General features: G+C 45.0%; 1 protein-coding gene across 1 annotated transcript in view; it reads left to right on the forward strand.

The window, feature by feature from the left end:
- The window catches only part of DNHD1 (dynein heavy chain domain 1), a 792,986-nt gene that overhangs the window by 729,674 nt on the left and 43,049 nt on the right, over nt 1–20,263 (forward strand). Inside the window, exons 38-39 of the mRNA XM_029601740.1 lie at nt 8,977–9,151; nt 13,268–13,417. Coding sequence (XP_029457600.1) covers nt 8,977–9,151; nt 13,268–13,417 — 325 coding nt within the window. The remainder of the gene's footprint in view (nt 1–8,976; nt 9,152–13,267; nt 13,418–20,263) is intronic.

A 20,263-nucleotide genomic window follows, 5' to 3' on the forward strand; every position in this document is an offset into this window, starting at 1 on the left:
AGTTGGATGGTAAGTTCAATGGGGGAGAGATTGTGTAAGGCTTTGTGGATTATAGTAAGGACTTTATAGAGAATTCTGTTTTGCTGGGAAGCCAATGGAGGTTTTAGAGGATAGGGGAGATGTGATCTCTTTTTTTTGTGTTCGTCAGAATCCTGGCAGCTGAGTTCTGCAGCATTTGTAGGGGTTTGATGGTGTTTGCAGGAAGGCCGAGAAGCAAAGAGTTGCAATAGTTGATTTTTGAGAAGATGATGGATTGAAGTACCAAGCGGAAGTTGTGATAGTGTAGGAGGGGTTTCAGTTTTTTTAGGACTTGCAGTTTAAAGAAGCATTCCTTAGTAGTGTTTACAAATTTTTTAAGGTTAAGATGGTTATCCAAGATCACTCCAAGATCTCTTACATCGGGTGAGTGATTAAGGTTCACGGACTGCAAAGAGACTGGAGAGTTGAGAAGAAGGTTGTTGTCATCTTGGGATATAATGAGGATTTCAGTCTTGTTGGTATTGAGAACAAGATTGAGACTGGAGAGGAGCGTGTTAATTGACTGGAGGCAGCTATTCCAGAAGCTAAAGGTTTTCTGTAGAGATTCAGTGATCGGAATGAGAATTTGTATGCCACAAAATTATTGTGAAACATTGGGGTTTGTTCAATACAATTTCGGGATGCAAGAAATTACCAGTATTTGCTTAAACCAAAGGCAACAATTTAAAGTCTTTGATGGTTAATAAGACTGTGAATGCCCGGGTTATGAGGGATGATGCATATAGTTCTTGTCAAGGTTGTTCAGTATGTGAGAACAGATTGGAGATTGGACAATTTGAATATGCTGTTGATCGGGCTCCCTATGTAATCAGAGGTAATTTTTCCTGTATATCTGAGAGAGTGATATATGGTATTTTGTGCCCTTGACAGTTATTATATATTGGTCACACCAAATGCCGGATAAGAGTGAGGATTATTGAACATAAGAGTACCCTACGAATTATAAAAGAAGGTGCACCATTGGTAGAGCCCTCTATAAGGAACAACATAAAATTGATCAGTTAAAGTTTTTTGTGATCACCCAATTAAAATCTATAGTACAAGGGGACATCACACATATATTATGGCGATTAGAACAAAAATTTATCTTTTGGTGGAAGACGGTGCAACCTCAGGGCTTGAATAGTGGAGTGGAGTGGGAAGCCGGATTTACGCGCGCAGGGCTTTTAAAATCTGCCCCACAGTATGATAACTGGATACTAAATTATCATGGGAGACCTCAAAACACGGGCCCATGCCACTTTAAAACAGCATGGTAGACTCTTTACCCCTCAAGAAACTTACGCTCCAATAACTCAAGCTACTTAAACATCCCCACCATCAAAGATGCACATCTAGCAACAACAAGAGAGAGAGCCTTCTCCATCGCCTCCCCCAAACTTTGGAACACACTACCTGAAGACCTGAGAACCCAGCACAACATAAAAACTTTCAAAAAAGACCTAAAAACTCTATTGTTTCGCAAATTCTACACGGACCCCCATTCATCTGACCATACCAACTCTCAAATGAACTCTCAGCTATAATCTACAACCTAACATGCTTACCCTCTGTTACCTCTGCCGCGATGTTGCCGGCGAAGCTCCGCGCGGGACAGGGCGTTCTTGGTGCTAATGGCGGCAGGGCTACCTCGGCAGCGTCAGCAGCGCGGTCCCGGGCTAATCGGGGCGTTTCCTCCGGCGCGTACACTACGACATCCGCGTCAACGTCGGCAGCAAGGTCCCGCGGTATTCGGGGCCAGGACACGCCCCCATGACGTCAGACGCCGACGGGGGATCAGTCTGTGCGGGAACTCGGGCTATTTAAAGAGAACCTTTTTCCTTTGCTCTCTGCTTCGGCCACGAATGTTATTGGAGTTCCTGCGTCTGGATTATTTGCTGTATTCTCTCTGCCTGACCTGGACTGTCTATTGGATTACCCTGCCTGCCGCCTGCCTATTGGATTATCTGCTTTGGTTCCTGATTACTTGCTGCCTGCCCTGACCTGGACTGTCTATTGGATTACCCTGCCTGCCGCCTGCCTACTGGATTGTCTGCTTTGGTTCCTGATTGCTTGCTGCCTGCCCTGACCTGGACTGTCTATTGGATTACCCTGCCTGCCGCCTGCCTACTGGATTATCTGCTTTGGTTCCTGATTGCTTGCTGCCTGCCCTGACCTGGACTGTCTATTGGATTACCCTGTCTCCCGCCTGCCCAGACCTGGACTGCCTTTTGGATTACGCTGGGTTCCTCCTGTTCGGTGTTCCTTCTACAGAAGGTAAGCGGTCAACAGCTTTGGTTCCACTATAATCTGAGCAACAGTCGTAACAGTTGGCCGAAGCCATGGAACCAGTTGACCTGACCGCGCTACAAGCCATTCCCGGTATGGCTAATAAGATTCAACAACAACAGGGGGTCTTGGACCAAGTAACAGGGGTCCTGGATCGATTAGTCACCCGTATGGATGCCCTAGCCCATATTCCTACAGGGCCGGTAACCAGCACGGTGGTTACTCCTAACCCCATCAGGGTACCTCCTCCACCTCGCTTCAATGGAACTGCAGCCTTATGCAGAGGCTTTATTAACCAATGCCGAATGCATTTTTCTTTACAACCAGCTTCATTTCCAAATGATAAAACTAAGACTACCTTCATCCTGTCCTTATTGGAGGGACCAACTCTGGCATGGGCCTCCCCTTTGTGGGAGAGAGATGACCCTATTCTTAATACCCTGGATCGATTCCTAAAAGAATTTCGTCTTATCTTCGATGAGCCAGGACGTTCTACCTCAGCAGCGAATGATCTGCTCCAGATCAAACAAGGTTCACAATCAGTAGGAGAATAAGCCATTCAGTTCCGAACCTTAGCAGCAGAACTCGCTTTGGGGGGAGGATAGTCTTATTGCCATCTTTCGACAAGGTCTCGCGGAGACTAAACTTCAAGGAGACTAAACTTCAAGGCATACATCAACATACATCATACATACATCAACTAAACTTCAAGGCATACATCAACAAAACAACCAAAGACTGCTTCTACAAACTCCAGGTACTAAAAAGGATAAGACCTCTGTTCCATGCTCAAGATTTCAGAACGATCATCCAAGCAGTCATTTTTTCAAAATTAGACTATTGCAATTCACTATTGCTAGGTCTCCCTTCATCCTACTCCAAACCGCTTCAGATGGTACAAAATTCTGCAGCCCGACTACTGACTGGTGCCAGGAAAGAGACCACATATCTCCCATCCTGAAAGAGCTCCATTGGTTACCAGTACACTTCCGAATCATGTACAAAGCCATTTCTGTCATATACAAAACCATACAACAACTTACCACCCTTGACCTGCAAATCCCTCTCCAAATTTACAACTCATGAAGACCCACTAGAGATGCGTATAGAGGCTCCCTCCTAGTACCCCCTGCGAAAACCACTAGACATGTCTCGCTGAGAGATCAGGCCACCTCCACAGCTGGTCCTCTCCTATGGAACTCTGATCTCAGACAGGAGCCCTGCCTCCTAACTTTTAGAAAAAGACTTAAGACTTGGATGTTCAAGCAAGCCTTCCCGGACACATTCTAATGTCTTCACTATCTCACTCTCAAAGCAAGCAGCCCTCAACCATCCTTTTGTACATAGTATTTAAGTTGTATATTGCTTAATCGTTACTAATTTATCTCTCTCTTCTTCCTCCTCCCAGTTTGCTACCCTTGTTAAATGTAACTGCACCTTCGGGCACCCCTGTTCCAGTTTGATGTATTTACTGCACTCCTGTTCTATGTAAACCAGCAAGATATGTTTTCATGATTGCCGGTATATAAAAACCTTAAATAAATAAATAAATAAATAAATAAGATCAATTGGCTGGCAGAGATCCTCCAGAGACTTTAGAAGAATTAATCCGGTTAGCCATCCGACTGGATTTACGTTTCCAAGAAAGAATGTGAGAACGAGCCGCTACTCGAAGAACTTTTTGTCTGGCTCCTACCTTTCAGCAACCCATGGTCGTTCCACAGACTGCACAGGCATCAGGGGATACGGAGGAACCGATGCAAATCGATAGGTTTTGGTTGACTCCAGAAGAACGCAATCGTAGAAGAGTACAGAATCTCTGCTTATATTGTGCAGGAGCAGGCCATTTTATCAATAAATGCCCCAACAAGTCGGGAAACTTCCGGACCTAGGACGGGGTAGGAGAGGCCTCCCTGGGTCCCACCATTCCCTCTCCTCAACTCTTATTGCCTACAACCATTTGGCTGAAGGAGGAATCATTGCACTTCCAAGCGTTCATAGATTCAGGGGCGGCTGGCAATTTCATTCAGGAACATCTGGTTCAGAGATATCGGATTCCGGTTGAACCTTTACCCATTCCTCTTTCTGTTACTTCAGTATCAGGACAATCCGTGGGGATGCGTATATCTTATATCACCAAACCCCTGCTGCTCAGTACTGGCCTCCTTCACCAGGAACACATTCAGTTGTATGTCCTTCCCTCCTCGGTTAATCAGATAATACTGGGTTTGCCCTGGTTATGGCTTCATCAGCCTCATCTAGATTGGGCTTCTTTACAACTTACTGCATGGAGTCCATTCTGTTTTCAGAACTGTCTTAAGGGTCTTCCGAAGATTCTACTTCAATCCATGCAACTCTCTTCTGGCATTCCTGCTCCTTATCAAGATTTTGAGGATGTTTTCAGTAAACAACATGCAGAATCCTTACCACCCCACCAACAGTATGATTGCGCTATTGAACTACTTCCCGGGAAGAGCCCGCCGAAAGGACAAATTTACACCTTATCAGAGCCAGAATCCACAGCCTTACGTCAGTACATCGAAGAGAATTTAGCTCGAGGTTTTATCCGACCCTCTACATCTCCCGCGGGAGCGGGTTCCTTTTTTGTCAAAAAGAAAGATGGGTCTTTAAGACCTTGCATTGACTACCGTGGACTTAACAATATCACCAGAAAGAACAAATACCCAATTCCTCTCATCTCTGAATTGTTTGACCGGATCAAAGGGGCGCAAATTTTTACTAAATTAGACTTACGGGGGGCCTATAATTTGATAAGAATTCGAGAGGGAGATGAGTGGAAGACCGCGTTCAATACCCATGACGGACATTATGAATACAGGGTTATGCCCTTTGGACTTTGTAATGCCCCTGCTGTATTTCAGGACATGATAAACAACATCTTTCGTGATTTCCTCTACTCGCATGTCATTGTCTACCTGGACGACATATTAATTTTTTCGCATACCCCGTCTCAGCATCTGATTCATGTACGACAAGTCTTACAACGTCTCAGGGAACACAAATTGTTCGCCAAATTGGAAAAATGTGTATTTCACAAACACCAATTGCCATTTCTTGGGTATATTATTTCCAACAAAGGACTATCTATGGATCCTGATAAACTCAAAGCCATTCTGAATTGGCCTCAACCTGTGGGGTTGAGAGCTTTACAAAGATTTCTGGGATTCTCCAATTATTATAGACAGTTTATTTCCAATTTCTCTTCTTTAGTGGCACCTCTCACGGCTCTCACTAGAAGAGGAGCGTCCATACAGAGCTGGCCGGAGGAAGCGGTCTTGGCTTTTCGATGCTTGAAAGAAGAGTTCACCAAGGATCTATGTCTCCGACGGCCTGATCCCACCAAACCTTTTACCCTCGAGGTTGACGCCTCAGCAGTAGGGGTGGGGGCAGTTCTTCTACAGAGGACGGAGGAGAATCAATGGGTGACGTGTGCCTTCTTTTCCAAGAAATTTTCCCCCGCGGAAAAGAATTACACTATTGGCGACCGGGAACTTTTAGCTATAAAGTTGGCCTTTGAAGAGTGGCGCCATCTCCTGGAAGGTGCTCGACATATCATCACAGTTTATACAGACCATAAAAATCTTGAATATTTGGCGACAGCTCGGCGATTGAATCCGCGGCAGGCCCAGTGGGCACTTTTTTTTTAGCAGATTTAATTTTATTCTGCATTTCCGGCCTGCCCAGAAGAATGTGAGGGCGGACGCTCTTTCCCGAAGCTTTGATCTTATTTATTTATTTATTTATGACGACGCTCCGGAGCCACCTCGATACATCATAGATCCCGCTCGCATCCAGCTGGCTGCCACCTTCACGGTTCCTATAGAAAGAACCGTCGTTCCCAAACGGTTACGTTTAAAGGTACTTCGCTGGTCCCATGATGATCAGTTAGCGGGACACCCCGGGGTTTCTCGTACCAAGGAACTTCTCTCCAGACATTATTGGTGGCCAAAATGGGAGACGAACGTCAGGAATTATGTAAACTCTTGCTCCGTCTGTGCGGCTCAGAAGACGCCACGACGAAAACCCCTGGGATTGTTGCAGCCGCTGCCCATTCCCACTTCTCCATGGACGCATATTGCCACCGGCTTTATCACGGATCTTCCGACTTCCAATGGTAATACCGTTATCTGGGTGGTGGTGGATCGTTTCTCCCGGATGGCGCATTTCATCCCTCTACCTGGGTTGCCCTCTGCATCTGACTTAGCCCATCTTTTTCTGCATCATATCTTTCGTATCCATGGGCTTCCGCTCAGCATTGTGTCCGACAGAGGGGTACAGTTTACGGCTCAATTCTGGACGAATCTCTGCAAACTTCTACGAGTTAAACTTGAATTTTCCTCAGCTTACCACCCTCAGTCCAATGGACTTACTGAACGGACGAATCAAACTTTAAAGGCGTTTCTTCGTGCCTATGTCAATCAACGACAAGATGATTGGGCTTCTCTACTGGTCTGGGCAGAGATGTCCCATAATAATCAAGTGCATCAAGCTACTGGTAGGTCTCCTTTTTTCCTTGTGTTTGGCAGGCGCCCCCATCTTCCTTTGCCCATCAGTGCCTCCTCCAATTGTCCTGCGGTTAATGCCACTGTTGCCTCCATGACCAGATTGTGGACAGAGACGCGGGCCTTACTGGTCAGACACGCCGCCACTATGAAGACTCAGGCGGATAAGAAACGGAGTCCGGCTCCTCATCTCCAATGTGGAGACCTTGTCTGGTTAAGCACCCGCCACCTTCGCTTGCGGTTACCTTCCGCAAAATTTGCCCCTCGCTTCATTGGGCCCTTTCCTGTCAAGCAGCAGATCAACGCGGTCACGTATAGACTATGTTTGCCATCCTCCTTGCGGATTCATAACGCTTTCCATATATCATTACTCAAACCTGCCGTCATGTCGTGGCCTCAGAGAAGATGGAGGACCAATAAACCCGTAGTACAAGGTGATAATCAATATGAAGTACGGGAGATCTTGGATTCTAGAAGAGTTAAAGGGCAACTTCAATATTTAATCTCTTGGAAGAACTTTGGTCCTGAGGAGAATATTTGGGAGCCCTCGTGTAATATACAGGCTCCTCGCTTACTTAAAAAATGTCATCTTCATTTTCCCTACAAACCTGGACCTGGGGGGAGGAGAGGGGGACCTTGCAGGGGGGGTACTGTTACCTCTGCCGCAATGTTGCCGGCGAAGCTCCGCGCGGGACAGGGCGTTCTTGGTGCTAATGCCGGCAGGGCTACCTCGGCAGCGTCAGCAGCGCGGTCCCACGCTAATCGGGGCGTTCCCTCCGGTGCGTACACTACGACATCCGCGTCAACGTCGGCAGCAAGGTCCCGCGGTATTCGGGGCCAGGACACGCCCCCATGACGTCAGACGCCGACGGGGGATCAGTCTGCGCGGGAACGGGCTATTTAAAGAGAGCCTTTTTCCTTTGCTCTCTGCTTCGGCCACGAATGTTATTGGAGTTCCTGCGTCTGGATTATTTGCTGTATTCTCTCTGCCTGACCTGGACTGTCTATTGGATTACCCTGCCTGCCGCCTGCCTATTGGATTATCTGCTTTGGTTCCTGATTGCTTGCTGCCTGCCCTGACCTGGACTGTCTATTGGATTACCCTGCCTGCCGCCTGCCAACTGGATTATCTGCTTTGGTTCCTGATTGCTTGCTGCCTGCCCTGACCTGGACTGTCTATTGGATTACCCTGCCTGCCGCCTGCCTACTGGATTATCTGCTTTGGTTCCTGATTGCTTGCTGCCTGCCCTGACCTGGACTGTCTATTGGATTATCCTGCCTGCCGCCTGCCTACTGGATTATCTGCTTTGGTTCCTGATTGCTTGCTGCCTGCCCTGACCTGGACTGCCTTTTGGATTACGCTGGGTTCCTCCTGTTCGGTGTTCCTTCTACAGAAGGTAAGCGGTCAACAGCTTTGGTTCCACTATAATCTGAGCAACAGTCGTAACACCCTCCTCATCCAACCTTATATTACCTCCTAGACTTGATATGTTTATTTCTGTAAATGGTCACATTGTTATAATGTTTCAAAACTACTATGAAAATTGTTCACTGTGTAAACCGTTATGATGGCTTTACCGAATAATGGTATATAAAACTCATCAAATAAATAAATAAATGGTGGCCTTGAAATGAGGAGGCCACAACATGCATAAGGTAAATTACTGCAGAATGTACTAAACTGTGACAAATCTCACAGTCGTTAGTTTGCAGTAAAATTGCACAGTAACCTGTTTTAGCATAGTTTAGTAAATAGTGCCCAGAAGTGCTTTTCACTACCACCTAAGAAAAGGGATACAAAATTTGAGTGCACAGCAAGCAAGCTCTACAGACTGTTTCCTGATCTCTGTATATTTGATTTGTACAGCACTGGGTATGCCTAATACTGTTATAGAAATGGTAAATAGGAGTAGTAGGCCTGAGTAATCAAAGCAAAGTACTTGCCAATATGACAGGTAAATGCTGGCATATTTTAACTAAAGGGCAAAACTGAGGGAGATCACACTTGGAACTATAGGATAAAATCGAGGCCTGCATATTTGAAGACGGATACTAGAGAAGTAGTGGAAAAACTGAAAAAGACAATTAAATAAAACTTGAAAAATTTCCTGAACAAGTGTCTCACGTTCAGGTTCTTCTTTTTTAGGGAAGCATGAGAGTAATCTCCTTTGGAACTCTTGAAGTCAAAGCCAAAGTACTGGACTCCTTAATAACCTGTCAAAGAGAAGGGCATTGGCTTGTGCTTAACAACTGTAACCTATTGGATCATTGGACTAATGATGTCATTAAACAGTTGATAGAACTGACGGATTCACCAACAGGTAACACAGGGACCCAATCCCATCAATGTCCCTGTGTATCAGATTCTCCATCCAGTGAGATAGAACTGGTGGAACCTCCTACAGGTAACACAGGGACCCAATCCCATCAATGTCCCTGTGTATCAGATTCTCCATCCAGTGAGACAGAACTGGTGAAATCTCCTACAAGTAACACAGGGACCCAATCCCATAAATGTCCCTGTGTATCAGATTCTCCCTGCAGTGAGATAGGACTGGTGGAATCTCCTACAAGTAACACAGGGACCCAATCCCATCAATGTCCCTGTGTATCAGATTCTCCCTCCAGTGAGATAGAACTGGTGAAATCTCCTACAGGTAACACAGGGACCCAATCCCATCATTGTCCCTGTGTATCAGATTCTCCCTCCAGTGAGATAGAACTGGTGAAATCTCCTACACGTAACACAGGGACCCAATCCCATCATTGTCTCTGTGTATCAGATTCTCCCTCCAGTGAGATAGAACTGGTGGAATCTCCTACACGTAACACAGGGACCCAATCCCATCAATGTCTCTGTGTATCAGATTCTCCCTCCAGTGAGATAGAACTGGTGAAATCTCCTACAAGTAACACAGGGACCCAATCCCATCAATGTCCCTGTGTATCAGATTCTCCCTCCAGTGATATAGAACTGGTGAAATCTCCTACAAGTAACACAGGGACCCAATCCCATCAATGTCCCTGTGTATCAGATTCTCCCTGCAGTGAGATAGAACTGACGGATTCACCAACAGGTAACACAGGGACCCAATCCCATCAATGTCCCTGTGTATCAGATTCTCCCTCCAGTGAGATAGAACTGGTGGAATCTCCTACAAGTAACACAGGGACCCAATCCCATCAATGTCCCTGTGTATCAGATTCTCCCTGCAGTGAGATAGAACTGGTGGAATCTCCTACAAGTAACATAGGGACCCAATCCCATCAATGTCCCTGTGTATCAGATTCTCCCTCCAGTGAGATAGAACTGGTGGAATCTCCTACAAGTAACACAGGGACCCAATCCCATCAATGTCCCTGTGTATCAGATTCTCCCTGCAGTGAGATAGAACTGGTGAAATCTCCTACAATTAACACAGGGACCCAATCCCATCATTGTCCCTGTGTATCAGATTCTCCCTCCAGTGAGATAGAACTGGTGAAATCTCCTACACGTAACACAGGGACCCAATCCCATCAATGTCCCTGTGTATCAGATTCTCCCTGCAGTGAGATAGAACTGACGGATTCACCAACAGGTAACACAGGGACCCAATCCCATCAATGTCCCTGTGTATCAGATTCTCCCTCCAGTGAGATAGAACTGGTGGAATCTCCTACAAGTAACATAGGGACCCAATCCCATCAATGTCCCTGTGTATCAGATTCTCCCTGCAGTGAGATAGAACTGGTGGAATCTCCTACAAGTAACATAGGGACCCAATCCCATCAATGTCCCTGTGTATCAGATTCTCCCTCCAGTGAGATAGAACTGGTGAAATCTCCTACAAGTAACATAGGGACCCAATCCCATCAATGTCCCTGTGTATCAGATTCTCCCTTCAGTGAGATAGAACTGGTGGAATCTCCTACAAGTAACACAGGGACCCAATCCCATAAATGTCCCTGTGTATCAGATTCTCCCTCCAGTGAGATAGAACTGGTGAAATCTCCTACACGTAACACAGGGACCCAATCCCATCAATGTCCCTGTGTATCAGATTCTCCCTCCAGTGAGATAGAACTGGTGGAATCTCCTACAAGTAACATAGGGACCCAATCCCATCAATGTCCCTGTGTATCAGATTCTCCCTCCAGTGAGATAGAACTGGTGAAATCTCCTACACGTAACACAGGGACCCAATCCCATCAATGTCCCTGTGTATCAGATTCTCCCTCCAGTGAGATAGAACTGGTGGAATCTCCTACAAGTAACACAGGGACCCAATCCCATCAATGTCCCTGTGTATCAGATTCTCCCTCCAGTGAGATAGAACTGACGGATTCACCAACAGGTAACACAGGGACCCAATCCCATCAATGTCTCTGTGTATCAGATTCTCCCTGCAGTGAGATAGAACTGACGGATTCACCAACAGGTAACACAGGGACCCAATCCCATCAATGTCCCTGTGTATCAGATTCTCCCTGCAGTGAGATAGAACTGACGGATTCACCAACAGGTAACACAGGGACCCAATCCCATCAATGTCTCTGTGTATCAGATTCTCCCTGCAGTGAGATAGAACTGGTGAAATCTCCTACAAGTAACACAGGGACCCAATCCCATCAATGTCCCTGTGTATCAGATTCTCCCTCCAGTGAGATAGAACTGGTGAAATCTCCTACAAGTAACACAGGGACCCAATCCCATCAATGTCCCTGTGTATCAGATTCTCCCTCCAGTGAGATAGAACTGGTGAAATCTCCTACAAGTAACACAGGGACCCAATCCCATCAATGTCCCTGTGTATCAGATTCTCCCTTCAGTGAGATAGAACTGGTGAAATCTCCTACAAGTAACACAGGGACTCAATCCCATAAATGTCCCTGTGTATCAGATTCTCCCTCCAGTGAGATAGAACTGGTGAAATCTCCTACAAGTAACACAGGGACCCAATCCCATAAATGTCCCTGTGTATCAGATTCTCCCTCCAGTGAGATAGAACTGGTGGAATCTCCTACAAGTAACACAGGGACCCAATCCCATCAATGTCCCTGTGTATCAGATTCTCCCTCCAGTGAGATAGAACTGGTGGAATCTCCTACAAGTAACACAGGGACCCAATCCCATCAATGTCTCTGTGTATCAGATTCTCCCTGCAGTGAGATAGAACTGGTGGAATCTCCTACACGTAACACAGGGACCCAATCCCATCAATGTCCCTGTGTATCAGATTCTCCCTCCAGTGAGATAGAACTGGTGAAATCTCCTACAAGTAACACAGGGACCCAATCCCATCAATGTCCCTGTGTATCAGATTCTCCCTGCAGTGAGATAGAACTGGTGAAATCTCCTACACGTAACACAGGGACCCAATCCCATCAATGTCCCTGTGTATCAGATTCTCCCTCCAGTGAGATAGAACTGGTGGAATCTCCTACAAGTAACACAGGGACCCAATCCCATCAATGTCCCTGTGTATCAGATTCTCCCTGCAGTGAGATAGAACTGACGGATTCACCAACAGGTAGCACAGGGACCCAATCCTAGCATTGTCCCTGTGTATCAGGGTCCCTCCAGTGAGCTAGTTCTGATGGAGTCTCCTACAGGTAGCACAGGGACCCAATCCTAGCATTGTCCCTGTGTATCAGGGTCCCTCCAGTGAGCTAGTTCTGATGGAGTCCCCTACAGGTAGCACAGGGACCCAATCCTAGCATTGTCCCTGTGTATCAGGGTCCCTCCAGTGAGCTAGTTCTGATGGAGTCCCCTACAGGTAGCACGGGGACCCAATCCTAGCATTGTCCCTGTGTATCAGGGTCCCTCCAGTGAGCTAGTTCTGATGAAGTCTCCTACAGGTAGCACAGGGACCCAATCCTAGCATTGTCCTTGTGTATCAGGGTCCCTCCAGTGAGCTAGTTCTGATGGAGTCCCCTACAGGTAGCACAGGGACCCAATCCTGCCATTGTTCCTGTATAAGGTGAGCAGAGTTTGGGTGGATTCTTTAAGGAACTATCTTCCACCAGTAAGGTATCTGATGAAGCACAAAAGTGACCCAGAAATTTGTACATTTATTAATTCAGTAAAGGGAAATGCACTACCCAGCCACGTGATGGCTCTATGAACAGTTTTCATTTTTGGTAGACTAGAATAGTTTCCCAGCATGTGTTATGCTGTAATTGAAGTGCAATAAGAGGATTTTTAACTATCAGCACAAGCAGATCTGATTTGGAAATCTCACTCACATGTTACCCAAATCTTTTACGTATTGATGTATTAGAAGACCTGTTTAATCAATCATGCATGTCCTTATTAGACAACTCATAAATTATTTACTTATTCCTGGAAAGCACTGACTTATATTTGGATTTCCCCATTGCCTTTGTTAAGTGTTTTTATAGGGACAGGGGAAGCATCTCTCGATTATGACTTTGCTAACACATTATAATTGCAGAATACCCCTCTGACAGCGTGTCAGAGAAAGCTCCATCACCAGTAAAAAATGAGGATATTGAACAAGCTGCTGTGGACTCAAAACCCTCAGTCCATCCTGAGTTCCGTCTGTGGTTTATCACAACAATGGATGCTGCAAAGTCTGTCCCAGGTACAGTATTCCGAGTTCCTGCTCCCACAGTAACCATCACACTCTGTCCTCCTCGCCAGTAAACATGGAAGGAGTAATCAGGGCTCAAATTCCACCTTGGTCACTGACATTTCTTATGAACTTAGGCTAGCCGCATTACCGCTCACTGCCTCAGGTACCTGCTTAGACTGTACGCTCCTCAGGACAGGCACTTATTTTGCCTTATTTATTATATCAAATGTATTAACTGTTGCTCTAAAAATTACAGTGGTGTACAACACTAAAATGAATTACAACAATAAAAGCATGCAACAATTATAGCAGCATAATCAATAAATCAACAAATATACATAGGGAGGGTAATTATAGAAGGCATTAAAATGGTGTTTGACCTGTGGAAATGGCTTGTTATAAAATTTCAGGTAGATTTATGGGTGTATGTCCTGGAGAAGAATTGGGTAGGGATTTGCACTTATGTGCACACTTTTCTATTTTCAAAAGTATGTGTGTAAATTTTACCAAAAAATGTCTGCACACAAATTAGCAGGTGTAATTTTGTGCCTGTGATTTTGGTGGGATAATTTTCAAACTGAACATGGTCATGTAAATAGGTTTTGATAATTGATTTAATTTAGGTGTTAAATTTGCTGATTGTCTTATGTGGTCTGCTATAAAATTACCACTGTAAAGCACAACCGTATGTAACCCTGTGATGGCTGAACCTGGATACTAGTTGCAGAGGGCATAGCTCAAATTTCTGCTTTAAATAGAACAATGTAATTATGCCAAAATCTGTAACTCCTAGGTTTCCTGTGTTCAGGGAGTTTCCTTTCATATTGCATTCATATAGTTCCCAATTTAAATTATTGCACACATCACTAACAGCATAAACGAGCAACAAAGTCATTACTCCATGAATCACATGAGAGTTGTGGTGGTTTCCAACATTACTCTTTACTGATAAGATGCAAAGTGATGCACTCTTTTTTTTTTTTGTTGAATACTTTTTAACAGTGTTATACAATCAGTGATAACAACATAGGGCCTCATTTTCCAATATCGCATGGGATACCAAAAAGGGGTGTTACCTTATGCTAATAAGCATGTGTATTTATCGTGGTTCATGATGTTTCTGGACAGCCTGAGAGAGAGAGAGAGAGAGAGAGAGAGAGAGAGACTTGCTATAGTGCCTCCTCCCTAGACAGGTATTTGTATCCCTATGGGAGGCCCACCTAGTAACTCGAGGTGGGGATTAGGTATGAGTGTAGGGGGCTGGGGGCCAGAACATTGTCCAAATCTCATCTTGGAGTGAGTTTCCTCACTCCGAAGGCCATCAAATCTTCACAAGAGACCACTGTTCTGTTCGTACATCTCACGTTGAATGTGAAAGTGGCCCCTAACTCCCTACACTAATACTTAACCCTCACCTCGAGTTACTAGCTGGGCCTCCCATAGGGATACAAATACCTGTCTAGGGAGGAGGCACTATAGCAAGTCTCTCTCTCTCTCTCTCTCTCTCTCTCTCTCTCTCTCTCTCTCTCTCTCTCTCTCTCTCTCTCTCTCTCTCTCTCTCTCTCTCTCTCTCTCTCTCTCTCTCTCTCTCTCTCTCTCACTCTCTCACACACAGAAACATCGTGAACCGCGATAGACCTTTACCGGCCTCTAGCATAACGCAAATGAAAGAGGTGTAGCTATTGGCCGTGCTAACACTGCAGCTGTTTCGCAGCACACGATAACTCTTTCCTACTTTACATATGCTCTGCCCCAACTCCACCCCCTGAATACAAACTTAAGCATTCGCAAATCGCGTTAACGGCTGTTAGCGCGATTTGCGGAATTATCTCCCGTGGAAACTCCTTGGAAAATGACCCCCATAATGGCTTAAGTAAAGCAACAGCACATGTACATCAGTTAAGAGTGTATGGATACCCTTCTCTACAGAATACAAAAGAAGCAAATAACTGGCATCGAGTATCCATGATCGCACTGTTTCCTTTCATAGAATGACTAGCAAATTAGCAAGCTGGTATTCCCCCCAGGCATTAGAAGCTAGATCTATAACGTCTACATGGTGAAGAAAGAGTACGAAATGAAAACATTATCGGGTTCAGTTACAGTAAGCAGCATATGTAAAAAAAATATATATATATAATGTCTACAATGTGTAATAAGAAGAATGGTAAAAAAGAAACAGGGCCTTGTCATGTAATTGTGAGAAATAACTGGGGTTTTTTACAAGAAGAAAGAAGCCTACCAATTGAACAATGTACTATTCCTAGTATATCCTGCAAACGCTTACTGATCCAAAAAGGAAGAAATGTCAACCAACAAATGATTGATGTAGTCTCCTCAGATTGTCTTCATCTGAGTGAATAGGGGTGGCCTGGATTGCAAACTGGTTGACAGACAGAAGACAATGTGTGATGATAAATGGAACTTACTCTGAAGAGAGAGCGGTGTTAAGCAGAGTGCCGCAGGGATCGGTGTTGGGACGGTCCTGTTCAATATCTTTGTGAGTGATATTGTGGATGGGATAGAAGGTAAGGTTTGTCTTTTTGCGGATGACACTAAGATCTGCAACATAGTGGGACCCATCGGAAGGAGTGAAGAGAATGAGACAGGATTTAAGGAAGCTGGCAGAGTGGTCGAAGATATGGCAGCTGAGATTCAGTGCCAAGAAGTGCAGACTAGGGGTGTGAATCGTGTGATCGATCGTCTTAATGATCGATTTTGGCTGGGGGGGGAGGGAAATCTGATCGTTGTGGTTTTTTTTTTTTTTTGGTTTTTTTTTAAATCGTTAAAAATCGTAAATCGGGGGAGGGCGGGAAAACCGGCACACCAAAAAAACCCTAAAACCCACCCCGAACCTTTAAAACAAATCCCCCACCCTCCCGAACCCCCCCAAAATGTTTTAAATTACCTGGGGTCCAATGGGGGGGTCCCGGCGCGATCTCCCTCTCTCTGGCCACGACTGCGTTAAGAGAAATGGTGCTGGTGGCCCTTTGCCTGTATGACTCCTTCCAAAGATGCGACATGACCTCCCGACTGACGCTTGCCCTTCCTACTTACTCTCCCCTCCTCCCACCCTCTGTGAATATTCTCCCCCTCCCCTCCCTTTTCTCTTTCCCCTGCTAATTACCCTGATTACATTGATGAACGCCCTTGTAAAAAACTAACATGTATATATGTATATAATTCTCATATCATCTACTCCTGTCCATGTTTACCCCCTCCCTGTTAAAAAACGTTATTATTGTAAAGCCTGTTGCTCAGTTATGTTACATTGTGAACCGAGGTGATGTTTTGCAAACGTGCCTCGGTATATAAAAAACCCGTAAATAAAAAAAAAAAACCCGTAAATAAATGACATAGTGAGGGCAAAGGTAGCACCGGTGCCATTTTGAAGATTGGCAATACGGCCCGCGTGCAGGAGGTCGCTCCCGGACCCCCGCTGGACTTTTGGCAAGTCTTGTGGGGGTCAGGAGGCCCCCCCAAGCTGGCCAAAAGTCCCTGGGGGTCCAGCGGGGGTCCGGGAGCGATCTCTTGCATGCGTGACGTCGGGAGCCAGGAACCAAAATGGCGCCGGTGCTACCTTTGCCCTGTCACATGATAAGGGCAAAGGGCAAAGGGCCACCGGCGCCATTTCTCAACGCAGCCATGGCCAGAGAGCTGGAGATCGCGTCATGACCCCCCCCCCACACGCACACCCACTGAACCCCAGGTAATTTAAAACATTTTGGGGGGGTTCGGGAGGGTGGGGGATTTGTTTTAAAGGTTCGGAGTGGGTTTTAGGGTTTTTTTGGTGTGCCGGTTTTCCCGCGCCCTATTTAACGATACAATACAAATGCCCCTGACGATAAATCGGGGGCATTTGTATTGTATCGTGCACTCTAACGATTTTGGACGATTTTAAAATTATCTGACGATAATTTTAATCGTTCAAAAACGATTCACATCCCTAGTGCAGAGTCATGCATATGGGGTGTGGAAATCCGAAAGAACTGTATTTGTTGGGGGGTGAAGGGCTGATGTGCACAGAGCAGGAGAGAGACCTTGGGGTTATAGTGTCTAGCGATGTGAAGTCGGTGAAGCAATGTGACAAGGCAATAGCTAAAGCCAGAAGAATGCTGGGCTGCATAGAGAGAGAGGAATATTTATTTATTTAAAGGCTTTTATATACCGATGTTCATGTACTGGTACATATCACGTCGGTTTACATAGAACCAAAGTTGGAAATTACATCAAACAAGAGGGTACAGATAACAGGGCTAACTTCGTAAGAACTTATAGATAAAGCTGAGAACGAATTAAAATTAAAATTAATACAAATAACTTATTACAGATAACTGCAAACAAATAACAGTCAACAAACTCGGATTTACGACAGAGTTAATGAGCATGGGTACATATTAAAGTACAACTAACAGGAGAATTTATGGTTACGGTAACAGGAGAATTTATGGTTATCTAGTATGAGAAAGGAAGTAATGATCCCCTTATACAGGGCCTTTGTGAGGCCTCACCTGGAGTACTGTGTTCAGTTCTGGAGACCATATTTCCAAAGGGACAGAGACAGGATGGAGGTGGTCCAGAGAAGGGCGACCAAAAAGGTGGATGGTCTTCATAAAATGACTTATGAGGAGAGATTGAAGAACCTAAATATGTATACCATGGAGGAGAGGAGGCCTGGGGTGATATAATACAGACTTTCAGATACTTGAAAGGTTTTAATGATCCATGGTCAACAACAAACCTTTTCCGTTGGGAAAAAAATCAGTAGAACTAGGGGGTCACCATTTGAAACTCCAGGGAGGAAGACTTAGAACCAATGTCAGGAAGTATTTCTTCACAGAGAGGGTGGTGGATGCCTGGAATGCCCTTCCGAAGGAAGTGGTGAAGACTATAACAGTGAAGGATTTGAAAAGGGCATGGGATAAATACTGTGGATCCAAAAAGGCTAGAAGATGGGAATGAAGAGAAGAGCCATGGGGGTGGCTTGCTGGAATGGAGGCTACTATCTGGTAATTACTACCCTTACTCAAAAAGCCTTCACACGGTTAATGCAACTCCAAATTTGCTCTCTGCTTCAACGGCAAGGGGAAATGTGGAAAAGAGGATTTGCATTCAGACAACAACCAACAAGGACTGAACTACATAGTCTGGGTAAACAAATAAGCGTGGGGGTAGCTTGCTTATTGCGGTGGTTACTACCCTAAACCAATTAAGCCTGATACTTCACTTTGAATGCATATACAGCGTTGCTCTCTGCTTCAACGGCAGGGAGAAATGTGGAAAAGAGGATTTACATTCAGACAATATCCAACAAGGCATGGATCTGTGCAGTCTGGGTAAACAAGCATCAGGGTAACTTGCTTGATGTGGCAGTTACAACCCTTAACCATTAAGCCTTATGCTCACCTTTGATGCAACTCCAACATTACTCTCTGCATTAATGCCAGGGGATGGCAGGAAATTTGAATCAGTTATCAACAAGGGGCCTGAACTTGTTGGTCGGTGAAACAGATAATTATGGGAAAATAAGTGTGGGAGCTTGCTGGGCAGACTGGATGGGCCAATTCGTCTTTTTCTGCCGTAATTTCTATGTTTCTATGAGTGAGTTTTTTGAAAGAAATTTTTTTTAGCATTGAGATACTCCATGTGTAGAAGTTTATGAAATTGCTGTTTACACAAGGTCATTAGGGTAGGAGAGCTCTCTGTCCACTGGGAAAGTATGGCCGATTTTGCTATGAGAGTGGTTTTATCTAGGAATAATGCTTGGTACGAATATATATTGGGCACCCCCGGATCATATAATCCAAACAGCCAAATGTGTGGGTTTAGAGTTATATTTCGTTTCCATAGGGTAGACACCATGTCCCTCAGTTCTACCCAGAAAATTTGCAAGGTACCCAGAAAATTTGCAATGTACAAAGTCAGGAATGGGATGTGAACACCTTAAGCAACTTAAGGTAGACAAGACTTCATCCTTAAAGCTCATTGTTGTGAATAATATGCTTGGTGAAAATAATTAAATTGCTTGTCTTGGAGGTTCACATTTTCCAATGTGGCTGGAATTTTCAAAGAGCAATAAATAAAATAAGAAATTGACAAAGAAAGCTGTAGACCATTATTCCATTTAGTTAACAAAAAGGGTAGATGTAAGCTTGTTTGGATATCTAACAAAAATTTATAAAATTGGGAACATTTTTGCCTTTTCCCATCTTTACCAATTAGGAGTTCTTGTAATTCCTGAAATTGTGGGATTAGCTTTTATTACCTTAAATATAAAGTGTCTTAACTGTAAATAACCATAGTAGTCCTGGGTAGGTAGTGAAAACTTTTCTTTAAAGTCCTGAAAACTTACAACATACCCTTGGCCTGATCCAGAGTTGAACAACTGAGAAAATCTTACGAGGCCTTGTCTGCTCCATTGCAAGGAAATCGTTTGGTCCAACTGTACCTGCATGTGACTATGGCACTGTACAGGGCGCCTTCCTGCTAAATGTAGTCATGGAAGGGATTTTATATTTGAAAGTCTAACACATGCAGAAGATGCCTAAACCCACATTTTCATCAAGGGCAATCATTTCCCCGATGCTTCTTCTTACTCCTTTAGATGGTGCCTGCCTCTTGCCCCGGGATGATGCTATGGATCATCATCCCATCTCCTCTCTGATGGGTTGCCACTGTAGATGCATGCTAGAGACAGCTGGCCTTCCAACTGACTGGTTGAAAGGAGTGTGGGATCAGCTTGTGTAAGAGTCTTCCCCTTTTCACCCCCTTTTCTCTGGCTTTTTCTTTGCATTTCCGAAGGGGACCCCAGGCTAGTACTGCCAGCCTCCTCTTACATATCAATACTTGTGGGTG

Source organism: Rhinatrema bivittatum, chromosome 5 (genome assembly GCF_901001135.1).
Source record: "Rhinatrema bivittatum chromosome 5, aRhiBiv1.1, whole genome shotgun sequence".
NCBI classification, from domain to species: domain Eukaryota; kingdom Metazoa; phylum Chordata; class Amphibia; order Gymnophiona; family Rhinatrematidae; genus Rhinatrema; species Rhinatrema bivittatum.